The 22,483-nt window shown below is 37.8% G+C and overlaps 1 protein-coding gene across 23 annotated transcripts in view; it reads left to right on the top strand.

The window, feature by feature from the left end:
* The window catches only part of AFG2A (AFG2 AAA ATPase homolog A), a 335,445-nt gene that overhangs the window by 67,733 nt on the left and 245,229 nt on the right, over positions 1–22,483 (top strand). For all 23 annotated transcript variants that reach the window (XR_008703573.1, XR_008703574.1, XR_008703575.1 and 20 more), the window contains exon 11: positions 12,485–12,694. Coding sequence is in view for 20 of the 23 variants with exons in the window: in XM_055550547.1 (XP_055406522.1) it covers positions 12,485–12,694 (210 nt within the window). In the remaining 3 variants the exon portion in view is untranslated. The remainder of the gene's footprint in view (positions 1–12,484; positions 12,695–22,483) is intronic.

The following is a 22,483-nucleotide window of genomic DNA, read 5'->3' as shown; positions in this document are numbered from 1 at the left end:
TACATATTATTTTGTAAGTTTGACTTCAGTATAGCCAGCTCTCTGAGCACAGCTCATAGTAGACCCATTAAAGTGTGATTGTAATGTAAATGGTGTTTTAGAAATTGAACTCAAGTTTTAATATAAGCACTTAACTGATCAAGAAATCTATAGTTTGAAATTTGGTTACAGTATTTGCCTTAAAGTTGATCCTTATTGCCATGGTTTTTGGAATATCTTTTTATTTACTGGCATATTTCCTTTCTTCTTTACCTTAATGTTTTCCTTTATTAATTAGAATTAGAGAGCCATCTGGCTCCCATAACTTTTATGTTTCAATGAGATTCTCAAATGTGATTTACTCAACAACAAAATCACTCAGATTAGTAGCAGTTTGCAATTATTAGCAAAGTTCTGGTGTACAGTTCCTTATATTCTTTCTCATCTACTATTTTTTAGCAGTTCTTTCCTGTGAAACTGTTAGGTATTTCAACCTAGCAACCTTATGCAAAATGGAAACAGGAAAAGGGGAAAAGCTGAGTTAAGAGAGAAAAGAGAAGGAAAAAAACACTGCATGCTCAGCCCTTTCCACCACCCTGTGCAAGGCCTTTCTCCATATTTTTATTTGCCTTATGCTCCACTCGCCTTTTACTTTTCAGAGTCCTTCATGTAGTTGGGTCTTGTATTTTGTCTGAAATTCGTATTTTTAATCAGTGGGGTTGGGAGACAGAGAGAGGCTGTATATGGTTTATGGTACTCTAGTGGAACTGGAACTTAGACTTGTCTTTCAAGAAACCTCAAAAGAACATTCATTTATTTGTTTATTTATTTGAATTTTTTTATTGGGGTATAGTTGCTTTACTCAGTCCTGTCCGACTCTTTGTGACCCCATGGACCATACAGTCCATGGAATTCTCTAGGCCAGAATACTGGAGTGGGTAGCCTTTCTCTTCTCCAGGGGATCTTTCCAACTCAGGGATCAAACCCAGGTCTCCTGCATTACACGTGGATTCTTTACCAGATGAGCCACAAGGGAAGCCTCCACAATGTTGGTTAGTTTTTGCTCTACAGCAAAGCAAATCAGTTATACATATATCCAGTCTTTTTTAGATTTTCTTCCCATTTAGGTCACCAGAGATCATTGAGTAGAGTTCCCTGTGATATACAATAGGTTCTCATACACAGTAATGTATATATGTCAATCCCAGACTCCCAGTTTGCACCAGCCCCCTTCTTCCTTTGAAAACCATAGGTTTGTTTTCTACATCTGTGACTCTATTTTTGCTTGTAAATAGGTTCATCTGTACCATTTTTCTAGATTCCATATATGAACGATATTATACAGTATTTGTTTTTCTCTTTCTGACTTACTTCATTCTGTACATCAGCCTCTAGGTCCATCTACATCTCTGCAAATGGCACTATTTCTTTCCTTTTTATGGCTGAGTAATATTTCATTGTACATATGTACCACATCTTTTCTATCCGTCCTTCTTTCAGTGGTCATTTAGGTTCCTTCCATGTCCTGTTCATTGTAATAATGCTGCAATGAACATCAGGGTGCATACATCCTTTCAAATGAACAGTTTTCTCCAAATATATGTCTAGGAATGGGATTGCTGGGTCAGATGGTAGCTCTATGAATATTTTTAGTTTTTTGCTGTTTTCCATAGTGGTTGTACCAATTTACACTTCCACCAACAGTGTAAGATGGTTATCTTTTCTTCACATCCTCTCCAGCATTTATCCTTTGTAGATTTTTTGATGATGGCCATTTTGACTAGTGTGAAGTGATATCTCATTGTAGTTTTGATTTGCATTTCTATAATAATTAGTGATGTTGAACCTCTTTTCATGTGTTTGTTGGCCATCTGTCTTCTTTGGTGAAATGTCTATTTCGGTCTTCCACCCATTTTTGGATTGGGTCTTTGTTTTTTTTTAATACTGAACTGCATGAATTGTGTATTTTGGAGATTAATCCCTTATCAGTTGCTTCGTTTGCAGATATTTTCTCCCGTTCTGACAGTTGTCAGTTGTCTTTTCATTTTATTTTAGAATTACTTTTAAAGCAGGAAGAAAAGTATATTGTCTTTTCACCATATAAAGCTAATGGCTTTCACTTATTTTTACTTTGATGTAAGAATACTTTTTAAACACTGCTTCCTAAATTTGATTTGTCTTCATTAAAGAAGCATCTGGAACTTTTTTTTTTTTTTTAATCTTGGAAGTTGGTTTTCTAAGCTTATCTTTCTGCATTATGTAGTATCCCTAGTTATTTGGTATATTTATGATTTCTTATCAAATTAAATGTATCTTAAATACTTGAATTGTCAAGAAACTGGTGTGTGACCCAGCAGAGAATTTGGAACAGGTGCCAACCCACTTGCTAGTGCCTGGCTTCTTGTCCTTATGTCGGGACTTGTTAGTGTGCAAGAACAAAGTGAAAAGCACTCTTTGTTGCCATATATTCTATAAAAATTAATACTTTCAAAAGAATTTTTGTTCCTGGCAGTGTAATACTTGGCACATAGCAAATAAGAGAATCTTGACTCACAGGTATATAAGGACACTGTCAGCCCCACATAAGGACACTGTCAGCCCCTCTGGAGCTACTGAATTCCTCTTTCGTAGTCATTTTTCTTATTGCTTAATTTTTATTTTGTCCTCTTGGAAGTTGTCTGTAAAAGTTTTTTTGTTTTGTTTTGTTTTAACCTGATCATCAAGTCTTCTGGCTTCTGTAGGTGTGCAGTTTGAACTGAGTTTTTGTTTGTGCAGTTTGAATTGAGTTTTTGTTTTTTGGGTTTTTTTGGCTTTGTGTCATTGTTGGATGCTTGTTCAGAAAGTACTTATTTGTACTTATTTGTGAGGGGCATTTCCCTTTGGGAAATTTATTTCACTGTTCTGTGCTTCTTTGACAGCTTTTCCTTCACTTCTAACTTTATTACTAATTTAAAACGTTATAAAGCCATATGCGAGCAACTGTTCACCATTTTCATCAGAACAAAATAAGAAAGAAAGGATCCAAATATTATCAGGAATGATTTAGGTTAGATTGTAAGAATAATTTTTTTGGTAGTTATGATATAGTGTAACTTATTTAAAAGACAGTTATAGAACTAAAAATGATTTTAAAGAGCTTAAAATAGTATTTGTTGAAAGATGAAATACTGACTGAAGGAATGATAGTGAACCAGCTAGTTTTTGAATTCTTGTTCTGGAATTTTATAATTTCATGGTGTTTATTCTTCTCTTACAGACATTTTTCCATTACTTTCTGTGCTTTAAGATTCTTCTATGCAATAGTATTCTAAAACCAATTTACATTTATTTTTAATAGGTTTCTTAGCTGTACAAAGACATTTATTTGGCATGCATTTGCTAAATAAAAATGCAAAACCTGTTTGCCTGTAGTTTAAGAAATGTGGTAATGTATTTTAAGAAAAATAATAGAAAAGTTATGGTAATTCAGTATTGTTTATGAAACTACAGATGTTATGGCTTGATTGTCCTTAGTCTTCTATCACTAGTCCTTCAAAATATTACTATTCAGACATTTAAAATAAAAATAATACTTATGTAGTGTTTATTAGTTACCATGTGCTAGGCAAAGTTCAGCTAATGAAATATATACTAAACTGTTTGATTCTCACAATAATCCTGAAACCTTAGGTTTTGTTGTCCCCTTATTATAGATGAGAAAGAAATTTACAGAGATTAAGTAAATTGGCCCAAGTGATACAGTAACTAGTGAAAGTGAAAGTCACTCAGTCCTGGCTGACTCCTTGCGACCCCATGGACTATATATATAGTCCATGGAATTCTCCAGGCCAGAATACTGGAGTGGGTAGCCTTTCCCTTTTCCAGGGGATCTTCCCAACCCAGAGATCGAACCCAGGTCTCCCACATTGCAGGCGGATTCTTTACCAGCTGAGCCACGAGGGAAGCCCAAGAATACTGGAGTGGGTAGCCTTTCCCTTCTCCAGCGGATCTTCCCGACCCAGGAATCGAACCGGGGTCTCCTGCATTGCAGGCGGATTCTTTACTGAGCTATGATGGAAGCCAGTAACTTCATACAAAATGAAGTGTATGAAGTTTTTAAAAAGTAGAATGTAAAGTTCTGTTATATTATGCACAGGCACAGCCATTTGAAAGACTAGAAGGTACTACCCCACAATATTAAAAATGGTTCTTTTTAGGTGATGAGGTAACAGGTAATTCTTACATTGTCCTTCATAATTTCTTATAGGTTGTACTAGCTATAATACCTATCCTCATAAACATATGAGGTGGGAATTGGTATTATTACCTTCTTATTCTAACACTTTGACATAAGTCTTTCATATATGCCACCTTTTCCAAATTTCTGTCCTCCTCATCTCACATATTTAAGAACGTTAACCTATTTTATTTTCTCAGTAGTTTTTGTATTATTTTGTGTATAGACAGATGTTTTATGTCTTTAGTCAAAGACTATGTCTTTTAGGATACTTTGCTTATTCCTCTTTCTAGATTAAAAATATTTGACATTATCTCATTTTCTTTTGTGCCCTTACACTAAGACAAGTTGAGCACAAAGAAGACATTAAAGTTTATTGAATTTATTTCCCTTGTAAATTCCCCAGTGCAGCTGGAAACTAATTTCTTAATTTCCAAATGTATTTTTCTCTCTTTTAATGTAACTTTTAATTATACATTTCCCCAAGTCTGAATCCTGACTGTTAAACTTGACTTGGTTTTCTTTTTTACATCTCCTATCAAAATCTAATTAAGACTCATTGATTAGTCTTATTAAATAAAGTTAATATAATTTTAATCCTTTTTCCTCCATAGTAATGCAGATAACTATGGTCTCTTATAAGATTTAGTGTAGAAGCCTCTCCTCCCCATCTTCCCAGTTTTAATCCCCACTCCACTTTATAACCACAGTGCTCTTCTGGAGATCTGATCACGTCATTTTACTTATTAAGTTGCTCTCCATTGCTCTCGGGATAAGGTATAAATTTTTTGATGTTTTATGAATCTTCAGTGTCTGATAGCTTCATATGTTGACTGACTTCTTTTGTTTCTCTTCTCCTGGTCTCAGTTCTAGCCACACTGAATTACCTTTATTTCACCTAATGTTTGATGCTTTTTTTTTTTTTTCTTCACACTTTCTCTTTTCCATGGCATTTGCTGTTATTTTCAGCTGGCTAATTTTCTGTTCATCAGATCCCACTTTATATGTCACTTATGAAAAGCTTTTCTTAACCATCCATTTAAACTCTGTGACTACCCTTTTAGCATATACCAGGCTTTATAGTAATTACATAACTATGGAAGTATGCCTTTTTAAGGACATATTCCCTCAAGTCAGAAACTCAGTATGGACAAGTATTATTTTGTCCCTAGGAACTAGCATAGTGTGAACAGGCATTTAAACAACATTTAATAGATTGATTGATGTTTTGCAGATGACTTTGCCTTCTCTTTTCCTGAAAGGCTGGAGTTTCTGATGTAACTCCCTGCTTTCCTGTCTTAAACTTATCTTTATCTGTTTACTCTCCTTCCCTGTCATTGCTTGGGAGGATAAATACTTAACTGAAATATAAAATGGAAAACATAAGTGCAATAGAAATAGAGGAATATGAACTATCTTTCAAGAAGTTTAGCAATGAGAAAGATGGGGAAAACAGACATTAAGTAGAAATAATATCAAAGTAAGGTTGCTTTGAAGCATAGGGAGAAATGGGAAATATTTGTAGACTGAGGAAAAAATACAGATTCATGTTGATGTATGGCAGAGGCCATCACAGTATTGTAAAGTAATTATGCTCCAATTTAAATAAATAATTTTTTTTTAATAATATAATTAAAGCAGGAATAGAGAGAGACAACTGGTGAAGCAAGAGACCCCAAACATCAGGAGATAGGAAGGGGATGGCTTTGTTTTACCTCAGGGCAATGGACCAGCACTTCAGTATAGACTACTAGGCCATGCAGCGGCCTTGGTGTTTTGGCCTATTGCATTTCCAGTGAACATTCAGTTTTCTGGTAAGAGCATCTTAGTTTTTCTTGAGAAACAAGCCTTCTCCAGCTTTTGGTCCAGCTGACACTGTTTGCTTCTATTCTCTGATCCGTAACTAAAGAGATTATTTTTATGCTATGGATTTCCTTATCTTTTATTTTGGTGATTTCCATGTGTGTTTCATGGAGGTGCTTCAGGGGTTTAATATCTGATACCAACAACTACCCATCAGAGTAACAACTCTGCTGTATTCCTGCCTATAGCAGGCTTTGGCTACACAAATAATAGTTGCCATCTGTGATAAACAGTCACTTGGATCCTAATGATGATAGCTACATGTTTTTAAGGTAGTTAAGATCATGTGCACTAATCTTAGGTTTAATTTTAATTTTATTAATTGGTGAAATCAGAAATCAGTTAGGAAAAACAAGGACAAAGTAAAACCTAAGGCTGATGATGCTTCAGGGAAATATACACATATTCCTCATGCCTTTAAAATGGATGAACTGGTTGCAATAGCAAACTGGCGTTAAGATTGTTTTTCTTGTTCAGTCGTGCAGTCGTGTCCAACTCTTAGAGACCCCATGGACTGCAGCACACCAGGCTTCCCTGTCCTTCACTATCTCCCGGAGTTTGCTTAAACTCATGTCCATTGAATTGTTAATGACATTAGGTATTAAGAGACCTAAAATGTTCATGCCTTTTAATCTAGTAATCTCACTTCTTGAAATAAATCCCAAGAAAGCAATTTAGAAAACAAGTAGTTAAATCTTATCTCAGTGTTATGGTCGATAATACAGAATTATCCTGGTTCTGTGTACAAAAAACAAAAACAACAGAATCCCCCCCCCAAAAAAATGCAAATTTATTTGGAAAAAATAATCTTTACCTGATAGTAACAAACAAAACCTATCTCTTTTTTGTGTTTGTATCAATAGATTACTTGTTTTCTGACTTTTCTTCCTCTTTCTTTTCCTCTTTCCTCTTCAATGTAGGTAGCATCCATCAACCTTCCTTTTACTCACATCTCTCTTCTCATGGTTGGCAATTTTAGTTGATCTCATGGTTGGCAATTTTAGTTGATCTCATGGTTTCTATTGCTTGTATGAGGATAACTCTGAAATCCAACATTTCAACCCTATTATCTTTCCAGAGTTCCATTTGTGACACATATTCGACTCCATGTGTGACGTGTATTCAATTGTTAATATATGCAACTCTGTATATCCCCCCAAAACTCTTACTTTCTCTCCTACCAATCATTTTTACTGTGGTCTATATTCTTACCAATCCATCTTGAAATCTTTAGCTTCACATTCTCCTTCTTTCTTCCACTGCCTTCATAATCCTCAGCTGTAGACCTGCAGTATTTTTCTGGTGTGTCTTCATCATCTCCATGTGATTACTGTAGTTCAGGCTTGCCTTTTTTTGGTGGAGGGTAGGGTGCTTCCCTTTTCATACTGTTCATGGGGTTCTCAAGGCAAGAATACTGAAGTGGTTTGCCATTCCCTTCTCCAGTGGACCACATTCTGTCAGATCTCTCCATCATGACCCGCCCGTCTTGGGTGGCCCCACAGGCATGGCTTAGTTTCATTGAGTTAGACAAGGCTGTGGTCCTAGTGTGATTAGATTGACTAGTTTTGTGAGTATGCTTTCAGTGTGTCTGCCCTCTGATGCCCTCTTGCAACACCTATCATCTTACTTGGGTTTCTCTTACCTTGGGCATGGGGTATCTCTTCACGGCTGCTGCAGAAAAGCGCAGCTGCTCCTTACCTTGGATGAGGGGTATCTCCTCACTACCGCCCTTCCTGACCTTCAACGTGGGATAGCTCCTCTAGGCCCTCCTGCGCCTGTGCAGCCACTGCTCCTTGGACATGGGGTTGGTCCTCCCGCCGCTGCCCCTGGCCTCAGGCGTGGGGTTGGTCCTCCCGGCCACCGCCCCTGGCCTCAGGCGTAGGATAGCTCCTCCCTGCTGCCGCTCCCTGCCTCGGGCATGGGGGCTTGGGGTAGCTCCTCTTGACCGCTGTCCCTGACCTTGTTCGCGGGGTATCTCCTCTCGACCGCTGCCCCTGACCTCGGATGTGGGGTAGCTCCTCTCGGTCAGTCGCCCCTGACCTTGGACTTGGGTAGCTCTTCTTGGCCGTCCCTGGGCCGTCGCAGCCTGGCACTCTCGGCCGCTGCCCCTGACCTCGGACGTGGGGCATCTCCTCTTGGCTGCCGCCATTCGGGCATGGGGTCCTCCTGGCTTCTGCCCCTGACCTCGGACGTAGGGTAGCTCCTCTCAGCCACGCTTAGCCCCCGGTCGCAGCCGCCGCCGCCACGCTTAGTGCGCCGGTCGCAGCTGCAGCCTCCGCAAAACCTTTTAGAACTAACACCGAAAAAAGATGTTCTTTTCATTATAGGGCACTGGAATGCAAAAGTAGGAAGTCAAGAAACACCCGGAGTAACAGGCAAATTTGGCCTTGGAATACAGAATGAAGCAGGGCAAAGACTAATAGAGTTTTGCCAAGAAAATGCATTGGTCATAGCAAACACCCTCTTCCAACGACACAAGAGAAGACTCTACACATGGACATCGCTAGATGGTCAACACCGAAATCAGATTGATTATATTCTTTGCAGCCAAAGATGGAGAAGCTCTATACAGTCAACAAGAACAAGACCAGGAGCTGACTGTGGCTCAGACCATGAACTCCTTATTGCCAAATTCAGACTTAAATTGAAGAAAGTAGGGAAAACCACTAGACCATTCAGGTATGACCTAAATCAAATCCCTTATGATTATACAGTGGAAGTGAGAAATAGATTTAAGGGCCTAGATCTGATAGATAGAGTGCCTGATGAACTATGGACTGAGGTCCGTGACATTGCACAGGAGACAGGGATCAAGACCATCCCCATGGAAAAGAAATGCAAAAAAGCAAAATGGCTATCTGGGGAGGCCTTACAAATAGCCGTGAAATGAAGAGAAGCGAAAAGCAAAGGAGAAAAGGAAAGATATAAGCATCTGAATGCAGAGTTCCAAAGAATAGCAAGAAGAGATAAGAAAGCCTTCCTCAGTGATCAATGCAAAGAAATAGAGGAAAACAACAGAATGGGAAAGACTAGAGATCTCTTCAAGAAAATTAGAGATACCAAGGGAACATTTCATGCAAAGATGGGCTCAATAAAGGACAGAAATGGTATGGACCTAACAGAAGCAGAAGATATTAAGAAGAGGTGGCAAGAATACACAGAAGAACTGTACAAAAAAGATCTTCATTACCCAGATAATCACGATGGTGTGATCACTGACCTAGAGCCAGACATCCTGGAATGTGAAGTCAAGTGGGCCTTAGAAAGCATCACTATGAATAAAGCTAGTGGAGGTGATGGCATTCCAGTTGAGCTATTTCAAATCCTGAAAGATGATGCTGTGAAAGTGCTGCACTCAATATGCCAGCAAATTTGGAAAACTCAGCAGTGGCCACAGGACTGGAAAAGGTCAGTTTTCATTCCAATCCCAAAGAAAGGCAATGCCAAAGAATGCTCAAACTACCGCACAATTGCACTCATCTCACATGCTAGTAGAGTAATGCTCAAAATTCTTCAAGCCAGGCTTCAGCAATATGTGAACCGTGAACTTCCAGATGTTCAAGCTGGTTTTAGAAAAGGCAGAGGAACCAGAGATCAAATTGCCAACATTCACTGGATCATTGAAAAAGCAAGAGAGTTCCAGAAAAACATCTACTTCTGCTTTATTGACTATGCCAAAGCCTTTGACTGTGTGGATCACGATAAACTGTGGAAAATTCTGAAAAGAGATGGGAATACCAGACCACCTGACCTGCCTCTTGAGAAATCTGTATGCAGGTCAGGAAGCAACAGTTAGAACTGGACATGGAACAACAGACTGGTTCCAAATAGGAAAAGGAATACATCAAGGCTGTATATTATCACCCTGCTTATTTAACTTATATGCAGAGTACATCATGGGAGAAGGCAATGGCAACCCACTCCAGTACTCTTGCCTGGAAAATCCCATGGACGGAGGAGCCTGGTGGGCTGCGGTCCATGGGATCGCTAAGAGTCGGACACAACTGAGTGACTTCACTTTCACTTTTCACTTCCATGCGTTGGAGGAGGAAATGGCAACCCACTCTGGTGTTCTTGCCTGGTGAATCCCAGGGATGGGGGTAATCCCAGTGGGCTGCCGTTTATGGGGTCACACAGAGTCGGACACGACTGAAGCAACTTAGAGTACATCATGAGAAACGCTGGACTGGAAGAAACACAAGCTGGAATCAAGATCGCCGGGAGAAATATCAGTAACCTCAGATATGCAGATGACACCACCCTTATGGCAGAAAGTGAAGAGGAACTCAAAAGCCTCTTGATGAAAGTGAAAGTGGAGAGTGAAAAAGTTGGCTTAAAGCTCAACATTCAGAAAACAAAGATCATGGCATCTGGTCCCATCACTTCATGGGAAATAGATGGGGAAACAGTGGAAACAGTGTCAGACTTTATTTTTTGGGGGCTCTAAAATCACTGCAGATGGTGACTGCAGCCATGAAATTAAAAGACGCTTACTCCTTGGAAGGAAAGTTATGACCAACCTAGATAGCATATTCAAAAGCAGAGACATTGCTTTGTCAACAAAGGTCCGTCTAGTCAAGGCTATGGTTTTTCCAGTGGTCATGTATGGATGTGAGAGTTGGACTGTGAAGAAGGCTGAGTGCCATAGAATTGATGCTTTTGAACTGTGGTGTTGGAGAAGACTCTTGAGAGTCCCTTGGACTGCAAGGAGATCCAACCAGTCCATTCTGAAGGAGATCAGCCCTGGGATTTCTTTGGAGGGAATGATGCTGAAGCTGAAACTCCAATACTTTGGCCACCTTCTGCGAAGAGTTGACTCATTGGAAAAGACTCTGATGCTGGGAGGGATTGGGGGCAGGAGGAGAAGGGGAGACAGAGGATGAGATGGCTGGATGGCATCACTGACTCGATGGACGTGAGTCTGGGTGAACTCCGGGAGCTGGTGATGGACAGGGAGGCCTGGCGTGCTGCTATTCATGGGGTCACGAAGAGTCAGACATGACTGAGCGACTGAACTGAACTGAACTGAACTGAGGGTGCTTCCCTGGTCACTCAGCTGGTAAAGAATCTGCCTGCGATGCAGGAGACCCTGGTTTAATTCCTGGTCAGGAAGTTCCCCTGTAGAAGGGACAGGCTACCCACTCCATTATTCTTGGGCTTTCCTGGTGGCTCTGCAGTGAGGGAGACCTGGATTTGATCCCTGGGTTGGAAAGATCCCCTGGAGAAGGCCAAGGCAACCCACTTTTGTATTCTGGCCTGGAGAATTCCATGGACTGTATAGTCCATGCACAAAGAATTGTACAGGCCTGAGCAACTTTAATTTTTGCTTTACTTTTTTTTTTTTAAAGAATGTTTGTGATAGATCTTTAATTGTTCTCTCTGAAGACACTCTCCTCTCCAGTGAATCTTGTCAGAGAAGTCTTTCTGAAGCACAGATCAAAGCATATTGCTTTCTAGATTAAAAACCTTCAAAGAATTCTTATGAATAAAGAGATTCTTGAGCTCCATCTAGTCTTCAAGGTTCTCCACTAGATGGCTTGAAGTTGCTTTTCTTTTTTTAGAAAGAAGAACTTTCTTTTCTTTTCTCTTCTTTTTTGATTTCCCTCTCAAGTGTTTTTTTTCTTTCATGTTCTTCATGTTTCCTTCTGAGCCTTTCATAATTTTTTGTCTTCTATCTAACCATTTCCCTATTTTCATATTTATGGATCTCATCCATGCTTCAGGAGTTGGCTTTCAGATTTACCTTCCAGCTGGGAATAATCTTTTCTTCCTGGGAACGACCAAAGGATTTTTCTCTTTCTTTGTCATTGTGGTTAGTATACTTTGCATTGTACTATGGTTATTTATGTGTGTGTTACTGATATTTGTTAAGTTCTTTAGGATCTGGATTTATGTCTCGTATATTTCCTGTGCACTTTATATGATATGTAATGCATATTTATTAAGTAAATAAATATAAAGAGCTCTCTTGTTTGGGGAACATTTTGGGAAGAACAAAATTTTGAGGATTCTTATTAATATACCAAAGGCAGAAAAGATTATATGTTCCATAAGGACCTACAGAAGTGTATTTGAAAGTAATTTTGCTTTCAAGAAAAGAAATATAAGTAATTATATATGTAGATTTGACCTTGAATCACTGATTCAAACTATTTTCAAACAGATGAAAGCTAGTTTTTAAAGGCATGTAGAATAGAATATAGACTTAACAGTATATTCAGTCGTTTAAACAGTTACTTATACAAGTAAGACTTGCAAGCAGTAACATTTTGGTTTTCTTTAGTATTTCTATAATACGCAGCTCACATTTTATAAACTCCTAGTTCTTAATCTTGTTGAGAATTTTTTAAGGGAATTATTGATTTTTAAATAGTTCTGTTTCCTTTCTTGTATACATATGTTTTAAATTTTTTGTTTGTTTTGCAGGTATCGTGGTCAGATATAGGAGGACTGGAAAATGTCAAGCTGAAACTGAAACAGGCTGTGGAATGGCCCTTGAAACATCCTGAGTCTTTTACCCAAATGGGTATTCAGCCACCCAAAGGAGTTCTTTTGTATGGGCCACCTGGATGCTCTAAAACAATGATCGCAAAGGCTTTGGCCAATGAGAGTGGACTGAATTTCCTGGCTATAAAGGTAGGGTTTAAGTTTATTAAATTGTTACTCTGTCTTCTAGCAGCTCACCCCCCCCCCCCCACCCCGATTCCTACCCTTAGGAGAGCATGGAAAGCCATCTTAAGGAGTAGTTGAATTTTTTTTTTTTTTGAGGTTAATGGCAATGTAATATAGGGAGATGAGAGATAAATAAATTAGTGCCTATAATCAGCAAATCATGGTTTCATTTCTTGATTTTCAGTATTACTTACACTCACCCATATGTAATAGAAAACAATTTTCTTTTTTTTCTACATTTTTAAATTGTACTAATCACTGCTGCTGAACCACGACTTAAATATGAATTTAATAAATTTAATATTTATAAACATATTATTTTAAAAGAACTCAGATACTTTATATGGAAAAAATAAATTTTTAATAAATAGTTTTCTAGTCAGAAGGTATATATACATTGTTTATATTCTGAAACATACACACACATATTGTTCGTCACTGCATGCTAAGTTGCTTCAGTTGTATCCGACTGTGCAACCCCATGGACTCTAGCCTGCCATGCTTCTCTGTCCATGGGATTTCCCAGTCAAGAATACTGGAGTGGATTGCCATGCCCTCCTTCAGGGTATGTATACACACACACACACACACACACGTATGTATATAAAGCCTTAAATTCATCTCTGTAGACTTTATCACAGAAATACATATTTAAATATGTTAACCATCAAAGTCATTTAGAAAAAAAGGCACATGATAATTTATTTTGATGTTGTCAGGGAATTTTTTCATAATAAAATGTTTTATGTCTTAAAACCTCCTCCAGGGTATGTATACACGCACACACACACACACACACGTATGTATATAAAGTCTTAAATTCATCTCTGTAGACTTTATCACAGAAATACATATTTAAATATGTTAGTCATCAAAGTCATTTAGAAAAAAGGCCCATGATAATTTATTTTGATGTTGTCAGGGAATTTTTTTCATAATAAAATGTTTTATGTCTTAAAACATTGAAATCATTGGCAGTTTCGCAATTATTTTAGTATAAACATTTCAGAAGGTCAGTCTTTTATTAATACTTTACTGTTGATTCTTGAACAACCTAAGTTTGAACTGTGTGGTTCCATTTATACACAAGTTTTTTTTTTTTTTTAAGTAAATACTATGATATTACATTATCTACAGTGGATTGAATTGGCAGATATGGGGGAACTGTGTATATGGAGTTATACTAAGTTATAATTAGATTGCATGGAGGATCAGAGCCCTCACCCCCTCATTTTTCAAGGATCAGCTGTACTTTTTGTGAATGTTATTTAGATATATTTAGGCTGTTTTCTTTTTAAGAATCAGTATCATTACAGTCACTAGTGTTTGCCTGTTTTTTTTTTATCTTGTGGAAGATATTGGATATGGATTTGGGGAGGGCACCATTTTCACTATGATTAGTTATAACTCACAACCACAGTTTTAAGGGTTGCAGTTTTAAATGTTGGAATAATGAGTGATTTTGAAATTTCCAGAGACATCTTGATTTCTCTTTAGTCCTTGTTCTCTTATCTTGTGGTAATGAACATGGCCATTTTACTGGCATTTCCTCCTTTTTTTTTTTCCCCTGTCATCTTCATTTCTCTGTGCTTACCTTCCACAACTGTATAGTCATAATCTTTGAATTTTTCCTGTGTACTGGATACCTGAAACTTATTTAATGAGGACTTAGCTCACAGTTATTTACACTTGAATATCAAGGAAGAAAAAGCATGTATATTTCCTTACAAATTAGTATCTCACTCTTTTGTGATTGAAGATAACAGTTGCTACCAGGACTGCTTTCTGGCATACCCTAGAATTACTTAGAAATCTATTTATTACAATTTTTGACTATGAAACCTTTCATAACTTTATAGTTTCACTTTGGTCTTTTTCATGGTGAGAAAATAGTAAAAAGATTTTTTGTAAGGTTTATCTTGGACACTGTTCATATAAAATAACCATGTGTTAACTTATAAATGCCTTTCATTAAGTATTTAATTCTTTTAGGTCACATACACAAAAGATACATGACGTTAAGAAATTTTCTTCATAAGTCGAGTTTGTATTTTCTTAGGAAGGGTTACATATCCTACCTAACTAATTTTTATTTAATGTGGAGTTTTATTCATTATACAATTTCGTGTACTTTGAAGGTATTAATTTTTGAATCTGGGTGGAGGATATAGTTAATGAACAATGGATGTTCATTTACTGTTCTTTGAGATTTTCCTATCTGTTTAAAAATTACAAAAGAAAAAAATTAAGAACACAAAAATAATTTGCTTTTCTATGCATTTTCATTAGTTCTTTCATCTTGGTTTGATTAATTTATGAGAAGAGTTAAAGTAGCTATGGGCTTCCCAGGTGGCGCTAGTGGTAGAGAACCTGCCTGCCAGTGCAGGAGACATAAGAGGTGTGGATTGGATCCCTGGGTCAGGAAGATCCACTGGAGGAGGACAGGGCAACCCACTCCAGTGTTCTTGCCTGGAGAATCCCCATGGACAGAGGAGCCTGGCGGGATACAGTCTACAGGGTCGCACAGAGTTGAACACAACTGAAGTGACTTAGCATGCACAAAATAGCTGTATCATATAGTTTATGTGTGAGGAAATCAAGTTAAAGAAGTTAGGGATTCATGTTGTATTCTTGCAAGTTTTATTTTCCTGTGAAAAAGTTGTCGTTTTCAACATAGATATTTGTTTTCTATGGGATTTAAATATTATAATTAAATTTGAACTTATTTCAATGACAAATCTTACACGTTTTGAAAGTGACCAGAAAAAAATAGATACTGGTATTGGGAGACCTAAGTGTTTTGGATATATGGGAAAGAATAAATTCCCTAACACTTTTTGCAATGGTGATTACCTTTAATTTACAAGATAAAGAGTTTTAAAACTTTAAATGTTTCTTTGTTAGTTTATGAAAGAACCCTTTAGCTCCCCCTGTGCATCTTTTCTAAACAGTGATTACAAGATTTATATTCTACTCAGAGTTAAGTCTTCACCTTGGCTTGTGTGGGCTTTTAATATTCTTTGGCATCTCTATGTGTTTTTGTACTGACTGTAGCACTTGACATATGCTTAAGTTTAGTTTGTCATCTGGGTCAATTACGTCAAAATATTTTCCAGTTGAAATTTCCTCTCCGCTTCTCTCTTGCTTTTTGTCTGGAGTGCTACAATAGATTAATTACCCTTGAATAGCTGGGCTATTTCACTTTATGAAGAACTGTTACTGATTCTGGAAGAAGGGGGGTTAGGCCTCTGACAGGGATTTTCGGCAAGTCCTTTATGAACAGTATTGTCAAGTACAAGAATATAATGAACCTAGTATATCCTTGAGTTTTGGAGGAAATTTTTTTCTGATACATCTCTCATAGAGGAATTGTCCAAAATATGTCCCATTTTCAGGAAAACAAAAAAAACCCACAACCCTGTATTTTATTGAAATCAGTGCACAATTCAGAATAATTACTATTGTCCATTTAACTAGATGCCCTACTATTCTGTTACCAAAGGTACAAGTTAATCTGAAATGTATAAATTCCATGTCCATTTTTAAGCATTTTTTAAAAAATCATGTAGGCTAGTCTATAAATCATAGAGCTTTTATTTTACAGATACTACATGAAAAACTGCATAGATACCTCTTTTATATACAGAATGCTTTAAGTTTAGTTTCTAGGATGACAAATAAGGATAATGATGTTTAAGAACGTGAACTGACTTTTCCAAGTCAAAGGAATGGTGATAGAACCAAAATTTGATCTCAGGACTTTCTGACTCCAGAGTCTAAGCTCTGAACTACTGTATAGTATAATCTTCCTTTTTTTTTTTTTTTAAATAAAACTAGTGTCCAGTACTCTTTTTCATTAATTACACCAAGTTACTAGAAAAGATAGTTCAGGCAGTTTCTATAGGGCAGGTTCAGAGACATGGAAAGACATTTCTGGGACCTAGTTTAAAAAATAATTTTGCTTCTCAAGGGCACAGAAAACTGAGGAAAATAGCATAGCTTTGGAGTGGAAGTTGGTTGAATTGATAAGAAAGGGTAAGCACTGCCAAAGAAACAGGAATCTGATAAATTAAATGGAAGTTCAGGAGCAAAGACTACAGGTTGAATAATGTAGAGCTTGAAATTTACTCATTAGTATATAATTTGTGCCCTTGAAATTGAGTGTGTTACAATGAAAAGAGCATGAAGCTGGGATTCAGATAGCTTTGGTTCAGTTTCTAATACTAGCACTTTTTAGGTCTATAGCCTTAACAAGTTCTCTAAGACTTAGTTTTTTCATCTGTATAGGCCTTTGGAGAGAATTATATTAAAGCCATAAATGAAGAAGTTTTAGAGGGCCTAACTACTTAACTCCTGCATATAGTTATGACTTCCTTACTGAGGATTCAATGTGGAAAGGAGGGAAATGAAGAGTTACTTGGTAGTGGAGAAACCTGCCTCAGCCAGATGATCATGGTTAACATCATTAGGATTAGTCATGTTGTTAGTATGTACCCTTGTATGTATGATGTGATGAGAATGGTACTTTATTCCCAACGTCTTCCTCCCAAACACTCATAACCCATGTTTACCTATGAGAAAAACAGCAGGCAAACCCAAATTGAAGGACATTAATTCTGTAAAATACCTGACCACTACTCCTGAAACTGAGTTGCATCCAACTCTTTCGACCCCATGGGCTGTAGCCTGCCAGGCTCCTCTGTCCATGGAATTCTCCAGGCAAGAATACTGGAGTGGGTTGCCATTTCCTTCTCCAGGAGATCTTCCCAACCCAGGGACTGAACCCGGGTCTCCTGCATTGCAGGCAGATTCTTTGCCAACTGAGCTATGAGGGAAGCCCCTGAAACTGTCAGGGTCATCAAAAATAGGGAAAGTCTGAGAAACTGTCACAGCCAGGAGGAGCCCAAGAAGACAGGAGAGCGAAATATACTGTTTTGGTTTCCTGGGTGAGATCCTGGAACAGAAAAGGACGTTAGGTAGAAATTGAGGAACTCTGAATAAACTGTGGACTTCAATTAATAGTAATATATCATTATTCTTTCACTGGTTGTAACAAATATACCATATTAATAATATATAATAAGAATAGGAGAAACAGTATGTATTGGGGTAGGAGTGAATATATGGAAAGTCTTGGTACTGTATGCTCAATTCTTCTGTAAACCTCGGATGAGTGCTCAGTCATGTCTGATTCTTTGCTGCCCCATGGACTGTAGCCCGACAGGATCCTCTGTCCAAAGGATTTTCCAGGCAAGAATACTGGAGTGCCATTTTCTCCTCCAGGGGATCTTCTCGACCCAGGGATCAAACCCATGTCTCCTGCATTGCAGGCAGATTCTTTACCACTGAGCCATCAGAGAAGACTTCTGTAAACCTTAAACTTAACCAAAAGAAAAAGAAAAATCTGTGAATTTATTTAAGTATTAAGGTCAGTATCACAGATTGAGCCATATTATGACCTGACTGAGTATAGCTGAAGTTTAAAAGGCCAGCTCAGATTTCTGTATTGCGCTATACATGACGGGTGGAATGCAGAGAAAGAAAAGAATCATGGGGAGATTGTCAGTTCCTTGGGTGAGGCCTTTGGAGGAGACCTGTTCATCACTCTCCTGTTCATGTTCTCCAAATTAGCGGAAAGTTACTGAGAAAAGCCCTTAGGAGGTTGGCTGAAGAAAACTGCGTTTGGGGCTGCTATGAGCTTGGCTGTTTGAGTTCTCCGTTGAAGCCATTAAAAGTATGTTGGTTCTGGCCCCAGACCCAGACCAGCATTATAAAGAATACTTGCCTTTAGTGTTTTAGTTACATTTTTTCTTTTACCTTGGGTGCAGATTCTAATTTAGAGTCTCACCAGTAACTATGTCCAGTTCCATGCCTTTTGTGGACCCTAAGTCTTTATTCTCTTTCTACAGGTTTTTATTGCTATTTGTGTTCATCTAGAGTCTGAAACCATTTGTTTCTTCTTTAACTTCTGTTAGAGTTTTTGTTTTTTTTTTTTTTTAATTTAAAATCTCCATTATGTCTCCAAATAGTGTTGTCTTATGTGCCCCATACTCTTTAAGTTGACAGTTACTGACATCAGAGTTAAAGACATATACTTAGTTTTAGTAATGTTTAATGCTATTAGGGAATAACTAATAGTTCTCTATTTTTCTTAGGACAGATAGAATAGTTACTCTGCCATGGTCAGAATCACAGAGTTATGTAGGAGTTAGATTGAATTTGCTTAAATTTAGTGTTATTTGTGCACTATATATGCTGCCATGTTAAAGCTGAAATTATATTAAAACCATATATGTTAATAAGTTATTTTTTTTAGTTGAGTTTGTATCAAATTGATGTCTTGACATGAAAGTATTCTATAACATTTGGCTAAAAGTAAAAAGAAAAATGACAATATATATACAAGAAATAAAACCTTTAGTATTTGGAATCCAAAAAGACCTAGAGAAATATAAAAGAAAAGAATGTTTTTACATTTCCAGGAAAGAGGACTAGAATATTTAATAGAAAACTTTGTTATTGTATTAGTTTAATTTTTTACCTGTGGATTTCAGTTGAGAGAGATTGAATTATTTTTTACTTCTTTTAAATCTCTTTTGAATGAAATTTAATTCATGTCTATAACACTTAAGCTGTTTGTAAATATTTTACTTTTGTAGCAACAATTCAAATATATATTAAGCACCTTCTGTGTGTCAGGCACTGTACATGGTAAATGAAGTAGTTAGAAGGGCTTCTTACTACCTACCAAAACTCATAATTCAGTGAGAATAAACAAATGAGGTAGCAAAATGATTAGCATTTTGAATCTTGATGATTAATTGTATGTGAGAAATGAGAAAGAAGTTAAAGGTGATTAAAATTTTACTTTTAATGACTGGCAGGTCATTAAAACTACACTAACTCTAGGAAGAGTTAGCGGATGAGGAGGAAAAGTAGATTCGAGGTGGGAAAGCAGGTACCCATTTGGGATTTAGACTTGTGGAGTTTGAAATGCCTTTAGAACAGGGTGACAGAGATGTCTAAAAGGGTGTTGAACACAAATTTGTAGCTGAAGGGGGCTTCCCTGTAGCTCAAACGGTAAAGAATCAGCCTGGAATGCAGGAGACCCTGGTTCAATCAAGGTGGGGAAGAGCCTCTGGACAAGGGAATGACAGTCCACTCCAGTATTCTTGCCTGGAAAACTCCATGGGCAGAGAAACCTGACGGGCTGCAGTCCATGGGGTTGCCAAGAGTCAGACATAACTGAGCAACTAACACTACTACTTCTACTACTCCTTGTAGCTCAAGAGAATGGTCATTTCTAGGGATGAAAAAATGGAAATTGAGACCTCACGTTTAAGATGCTGTACAGTAGTCAGTAAAGAAGATTGACAGCGTTGAGAGTGATCGATAATAATATAAGGGACTTTTCTGGGGCCAGGGTGTGTGCGTAGGCACACTATAGCTAGCTGAATTGTAGTCAGCATGGTGCCCACATTGTTAAGTTCTAAAGAAATGTGTCCTTTTCTTTTCTTGAATGAATGAATTGTGGGGAAGGTTTGTGTTATAATTTTTGAGAAAACAGTTTGGATTCTATTTCCTTCCTTGCCAGCCGCTGTCACTTTTTTAGGTTTTTTTACTAATCCAGGCATTTCTTGCCTAGTACCTAATGCCAGTTTTCAAACTCTTTGAAGTACCTTCCCAAAGTGGCCTTTTTTGTGGGCTAGTGCTATACTTTTTATTAATTTTCAAGATCCTTTACTCACATTTCTATATGTAATTCTACCTCATGTGAGTTTGGGTTTTTATGAGCTTATTCCATAACATTTAACCATAGTTAACACTTGGGTTAACTTGCCTTCCCTAGACATTTTGGAATTTATAAAAGCTGGATATGAATTGTAAAAGCCAAAAGTAACAAGCAGGTGTCAGACACATTTAAAAGCCCTTGAGAAGACTGGGAAAAAACCCAGTAGTGATTAAAGGGGCAAAATTGCAAGAGCATAATCTATGACTGGAGAAGGCAATGGCACCCCATTCCAGTACTCCTGCCTGGAAAATCCCATGGACGGAGGACCCTGGTAGGCTGCAGTCCATGGGGTCGCTAAGAGTCGGCTATGACTGAGCAACTTCACTTTCACTTTTCACTTTCATGCATTGGAGAAGGAAATGGCAACCCACTCTAGTGTTCTTGCCTGGAGAATCCCAGGGACCGGGGAGCCTGGTGGGCTGCCGTCTCTGGGGTCGCACAGAGTTGGACATGACTGAAGTGACTTAGCAACAGCAGCAATCTATGACTACTGTACTTGAATTTGTGACTGGAATGGTGGAAAACACTAAAACAAAGAGATAAGTCAGGTTAGTTTCCACTAGATTAATAGAACAGTTGGACATATGTTTATATGTATTTGTTATTTTTGTTGTTTTATAAACTTAAGCGTTTGAAATCTTTATCATGGAAAAATTAAAACTAACACCCCAATTTATGGTACTTTCGGTGGGTTTATTGATCACCCTTATCAATGAGGCACTTTTCTAGCCAGGTGAAATGTGGCAGGACTATCATAACATAGTTATTTTGGCAAGTAAAACTAGAATAGAAACAACCTTATCTAGTTTTATCAGTCTTATCTATTTTAGGGATGTATTATTCCTTTTTTTTGTTTATGAGCAAATGTGAGATTCCATATGTATCTAACCCTTGTAAGTAGATACTATTGGTCTCTCAAAATTAGTTATCAATAAAATTCTTTTTTTCAAAGTAACCTCTGCTCAGTTCAGTTCAGTTGCTCAGTCATGACCAACTCTTTGTGACCCCATGGACTGCAACATTCCAGGCTTCCCTGCCCATCACCAACTCCTGGAGCTTGTTTAAACTCGTGTCCATCGAGTCGGTGATGCCTTCTAACCATCTCATCCTCTGTACTCCCCTTCTCCTCCCACTTTCAATCTTTCCCAGCATAAGGTTCTTTTCAAATGAGTCATTCTTGGCATCAGGTGGCCAAAGTATTGGAGTTTCAGTTTCAGCATCAGTCCTACCAATGAATATTCAGGACTGATTTCCTTTAGGATGGACTGGTTGGATCCTTGCAGTCTAAGGGACTCTCAAGAGTGTTCTCCAACACCTCAGTTCAGAGGCATCAATTCTTCAGCACTCAGCTTTCTTTATAGTCCAACTTTCATATCCATACATGACTACTGGAAAACCCATAGCTTTGACTAGACAGACTTGTGTTGGCAAAGTAATGTCTCTGCTTTTTAATATGCTGTCTAGGTTGGTCATAGCTTTTTTTCCAAGGAGCAAGCATCTTTTAATTTCTTTGCGACAGTCAGCATCTGCAGTGATTTTAGAGCCAAAAAATATAAAGTCTCTCGCCTCTGTCCATTATTTCCCATCAATTTTCCGTGAAATGATGGGGCCAGATGCCATGATCTTAGTTTTCTGAATATTGAGTTTTATGCCAACTTTTTCACTCCTCTGCCACTCTCATCAAGAGACTCTTTAGTTCTTCTTCACTTTCTGCCATAAGGGTGGTGTCATCTGCATATCTGAGGTTATTGATATTTCTCCTGGCGATTCTTCAATACTGTCCTTCAATACTTATTATCAATTAATAATTTATTGGAATTTAGTGACAAAGGTTATTCATATTTCTCTTGGCAATCTTGATTCCAGCTTGGGCTTTATGCAGTCTGGCATTTCACATGATGTACTCTGCATATAAGTTAAATAAGCAGGGTGACAATATACAGCCTTGATGTACTCCTTTC

The sequence above is a fragment of the Bubalus kerabau genome, chromosome 16, assembly GCF_029407905.1.
Source record: "Bubalus kerabau isolate K-KA32 ecotype Philippines breed swamp buffalo chromosome 16, PCC_UOA_SB_1v2, whole genome shotgun sequence".
Classification (NCBI taxonomy): Eukaryota; Metazoa; Chordata; class Mammalia; order Artiodactyla; family Bovidae; genus Bubalus; species Bubalus kerabau.
This window is presented reverse-complemented; position numbering and strand designations above follow the sequence as displayed.